This window comes from Lactuca serriola, chromosome 9, assembly GCF_051521515.1.
Source record: "Lactuca serriola cultivar US96UC23 chromosome 9, Lser_US96UC23_V15, whole genome shotgun sequence".
Classification (NCBI taxonomy): Eukaryota; Viridiplantae; Streptophyta; class Magnoliopsida; order Asterales; family Asteraceae; genus Lactuca; species Lactuca serriola.
Window position 1 is genome coordinate 15,174,350 of NC_136416.1, and position 4,769 is coordinate 15,179,118.

Here is a 4,769-nt window from a genome sequence, read left to right on the forward strand (position 1 = left end):
AACAAACCCATTATTTGAATTTTAGTAGAGAGATGAGAAAATTATACCGCAAATGTCTTGATGATCTCTAGCCACAACTTTCTTCTTAATCTTCAAAACCTAGCGTTAGATATCCCTAAAAAAAGATTTGAATCACCATTGGAGTTGTTATTATCCCTCTCAAACACGTATCACATATGGATCCAAATGACGAATAAAGCATTTAGTTCTCCCATTTTGAGGATGTTACAAATATATATGAGAGAATCCATGGTTGAATGCCTAAAAATTACATATAGTTTACTAACGTCAAACTAACATCCTAAATCTTATCCCAAGTCCCTGTAAACATCATCACCCCTTTCTTGATCTTGTAATTAGTAACTATAAATATGTGTAATATTCCCTCCTTAATCCCAATTCATTTAACATTTATAAACATGGCTTAAGCCTTCAGGAAACATAGTAAGTTTTGAAGTTCATTCCTTCCAAAATCAACCTCAAAACCCACCTCAATCATCAACACATAGGGTTGATTTAGTGAGTAAATCTATTTCACAATACGTTTCCAATCTAGAAAAAACAACATTGAATGCAAATGCTATAAAAACGATTAGTTTTAGCACCATGACCCGTTTGTAGTTTAAAAAAAAAATCATTCTTAATAATCAGACAATGGTAGGATGAGAGCGGAGATTTCTTCTTAAATTAAAATTAAAATTGAATACAAATAAAAGAAAGATATATTAAAGGAGGTTAAATAGTTATTTTATATAGACCAGATGGAAAAAAAGTTGGACTAAAAGCGTGAACTCGAGTAAACCTTGAGGATCATTTCTGTATGCAACTCTAGTACGAATATATCATTTGAACGATATCATAGTACCTTTTACCAATTATTTGTCGACACTGAATTTGATAAATAATCTATACAGTAAATTATGGTAATAATATTTTCTAGAAAAAGAATAATGGTCAAAGATGACCGGTGGCGCCGGTCAACGGTTGATAAACAACTCTTCTTCTTTGAAGACGGTTTCTTCTTCATTCCTCCATTTTATTTCATCTCTCTCTCTCTCTCTCTCTCTCTCTCTCTCTCTCTCTCTCTCTCTCTCTCCTGAGGGAGCCGACGAACTCGCGAGGTGGGGGTAGTTTCAGGTCCTGTATTACTAAATTGAGGTTTCAAAATCGTTAATATTTTTCTGTCAACTGCTGAAGAATTATTTCTGTTTCGGATTTCTTTCAAGCTTCTTCTTAAATAGACATGGCGGTAAGCTTCTCTCCTTCCACATGAATCGTTCTTCTTCTAATCTCTCTATGTTTTCTCATAGTAATTGCGTTTTTGGTGAAATTTTGAATTAATATCTATGGATTCTTTGTATTGACCTGATTATGATGTCTACATAATACTCTTAATTAATCAACTACCCTGCTTCTAGATTTGGCAATATTGAGGTAGTTAGAGAAACAATTCGATTTGGCTTCAATGCGTAATCAGGTTTTGATTTTGATTTTGAAAAATACCAATTGAGTCATGAAAAGTCAAGAGTTGACTTTACTTCTGCGACGGGTGTTTTGTCAATGTCGCTGAAGAAATTTGTCGTTGATATCATTTTTTGAATCTAATGTTGAAGGGCTTATGATATGATTGAGAATTACTTAGAAATTTTACTTAGATCCTTGTTGATATTGATGATTTCCAAAATATATTGTTGCTGGGTTGACTTTCGTTGACGAACAGTAGTTCATGAGATATGTTAATGGTCGAACTTAAGAACAAGATTGAGGTTTATTGGCGTTAAACTGATGAAATTTTAGTGACAAATGGCTGATTGCTTATGAGAAATTTCAACATTTGAATGTTATTTCAAGTAAAAACTGATGTGAAATTTCAACAGCAGCGTCCAACTGTACCAAAATTCGGCAACTGGGAAAGCGAAGATAATGTTCCTTATACGGTTTACTTTGACAAAGCTCGGAAGGGTAAAACCGGTGGGAAGATGATCAATCCAAACGATCCACAAGAAAACCCTGAAATGTTCGCCGATAAAACCCCTCCGACGCCTCCTCGCTCCAGACCTCAACCGGAAGAACCTGTCGGCAGGCGTGCGGTTCGGCCGAGCAGGGAAGAGAATGAGTATCAACCACCTAATGATAACGCCGGCCGGAGAACCTCTGGTGGATCCGCCTATCAGCGCGGTGGTCAAGGGACGGCGGCAGGTCGTCCGGTGAAACATAGTGCTGGCTCTGAAAATAGCTTTGACCGGTCACCACTTCATCCCCATTATCAGGCAAAGGTCGCCGCCGGAAAAGGTAGCGGATCTCCGGCGTATGAAGGAAAGAATTCTTATGATAGTAGCCATGGGACTCCCTCTAGGTCAAGAATGAAACCTGCTCGTGGCGATGACTCTGTAAGCCTTTTGACTTTTGTTTCGCTTTAAATTTTTAAATAATTTGTTTTAAATTTACAATTTCATATCAAATTGATGTTGGAAACCTGAAATATTAGTTGGTTTGACATCAAAAGTCAAAATATTTTACCTACAATATGTATAATTGTATATTCTACTTCTACCTATTACTATTACTTTTTATAGAAAAAGTATGTAATATGGATCTAGTAACGTCATTTTCTTACATGACATAACTATTTCATGTAATGCAAGATTTGTGTGGGAGTTGCTAAATTTTAAATGCAAATTCTATAACATAGTATTTTCTTTTTTTTTTTATTTATTTATTGGAACGCTATATTTAAGAGGATCTACCTATAAAAATGCTTTATGTTAAAAAGACATTGTTGTAATTGAATAAAAAAAAAGCATGAACTAAGCTAATGTTGAAAATTAATCAATGAAAGTGGATGATATTCTTAACCTAATAATAGCAATTTATGATTGAGTCTCAGCCGGATAGAGGAGCTGCAGTTCCTAGGTTTGGTGAGTGGGATGAAAACAACCCTTCATCTGCAGACAACTACACTCATATCTTCAACAAGGTACGCGAGGAACGTGTAACTGGATCACCCATGACTTCTGGTTCAGATGCAAGACCAAATTACAACATTCCACGTGACCAAAAACCCAATAATAAGGTATGATATTTTCTTAATCATCTTTGCTTAATTTCTTTTATATGTTCCAACAATACATGGTTACAATGATTGTTGAAAACCTTGGGTTAAGGGGTGCATCCGTGCATGCATATTTTAAACTTAAAGCAATAGTTGTATATTTATGTCTTCATCTACTACTAAAGTTACATATACACATCTTTCATTTATGCAACATAAATATTCGGTTAATGTTGATCCTAATTCTTCAACGCTTGTTTCGAAAGTTGCTCTAGTTTTCCCCTTTATGAGGAAAATTATTGTGTAAAACAAAAATGATCTAATTCATAGTTTTATACTCAAGTTTCTAAAAAAAAAAATTTGTTAAATACAACACTTGGCGGAGTGAATGCATATGGCCCATGAATTCTCGGCTGTTGCAAAGTCTTTATCCAATTTAAGTCCAACCAAGCCCTCATATCTAATATAGATTTTTTAATAATAAATAATTTGCCAACTTTACTTCTCTTTTTTTGAATAGACCAAATTGCCGTCCATGATAAAAGAAATCGCAATTTGGGTTTTTATTTTGAGACAGCTAAAATTATTTAATGTGTTAGTATTTTAATATTTATATACGTCTATTAACGATCAAAATTGAAAGGGGCAACTCTTAATCTCTTATTCATGCTGGTTTCCATTTGGTTTGCTTATTTGTGATGCGTTGTTTTGGGTTTCTTTTGTAGCAGTGCTTCTGCTTCCCATGGTCGAAGTGAGTAAAGATTTTGGAAGATTTGTTGTGAATAGCTCTAAAGGGCTAGATCTGTATATTCAGAGTTAGCTTCATATATGCATACATCACCACGTATTCTTTTCTTTCATATTCGCAAGTGTGATTTTGTTTTTCTTTTGGGTGCAATTGTTTTTGCGACATGAGGATTTAATTTAATTTTATATGTTTGGTTGTAACGAAACAAGTATATATTCTTTCATTTTGAATTTTGATGTTGGTTGGCCATTTTTGCATGGAAACGGGCCGTTTTTTCCGGCCCCGCTTCATCTTATTTCCCACAGGGCAGGTACAAAGTGTTACAAACGGGTGTGATAACGATTGGATGCGTCATGTGTATGGCTCAAAACCTCGTTTCATTTCACTAGACTATAATGTTCCTTTCAATGTTTTTCCACCAGTTTACGTTGTGTATAAAATTTAATCAATGTTTATTTGCAAAAAGTGAAAGATGTACCAAAATGACAATTTTAATCACTTTATCTGAAATTTAACCACACTCGAAAGCTTATCTTGAATGGGTTATGAAAAGAATAAGTATCTTGCACTAAGCCCTTCAATTAAGCATATAGATAAGTTAAAAATTCATGAAATCTTTAGATGTTGGAGTTGGGTTAAATGCTTGTGGATATGATGCTGGATATAATCCAAAGTGCATAAAAACAAAACTTGGATTTGTACCCGTCCTTAACTGTTCCCATGCGTAAGGTTATGTATAGTAATAGATCCAAGAGTTGTTGTTCTGGCTTCCATGCCATAAGTGTCGGGGGTGTGGGTAGATCTGTAACAACTGCAAAATTGGCATATAAGTTTTTGTCTTTTTTAGCGAAAAATAAAATAAAATTAATATAATAAAATATATGAAAAATATAAGGATACTAATAAACTAGAAGTTTAATAGAGTCAAAATGGCTAACAAAATGAATTACTATAAAATGGCCAACATTC

The 4,769-nt window shown here is 34.2% G+C and overlaps 1 protein-coding gene across 3 annotated transcripts; it reads left to right on the forward strand.

The window, feature by feature from the left end:
* The first annotated feature begins 1,055 nt into the window (after positions 1 to 1,055).
* LOC145072542 (RPM1-interacting protein 4-like) lies at positions 1,056 to 4,030 on the forward strand. Of its 3 annotated transcripts, none has more exons than XM_079018988.1 (4): positions 1,056 to 1,249; positions 1,878 to 2,390; positions 2,888 to 3,073; positions 3,778 to 4,030. In XM_079018988.1, the coding sequence occupies exons 1-4, from the start codon at positions 1,244 to 1,246 to the stop codon at positions 3,805 to 3,807; spliced, it is 735 nt and encodes a 244-aa protein (XP_078875114.1). In that variant the 5' UTR covers positions 1,056 to 1,243; the 3' UTR covers positions 3,808 to 4,030. The 3 variants fall into 3 exon arrangements, with proteins under 3 accessions (XP_078875114.1, XP_078875116.1, XP_078875115.1); XM_079018990.1 differs by having other exon boundaries at positions 1,058 to 1,249; positions 3,781 to 4,030; XM_079018989.1 differs by having other exon boundaries at positions 1,058 to 1,249; positions 1,881 to 2,390.
* Positions 4,031 to 4,769: the final 739 nt, after the last annotated feature.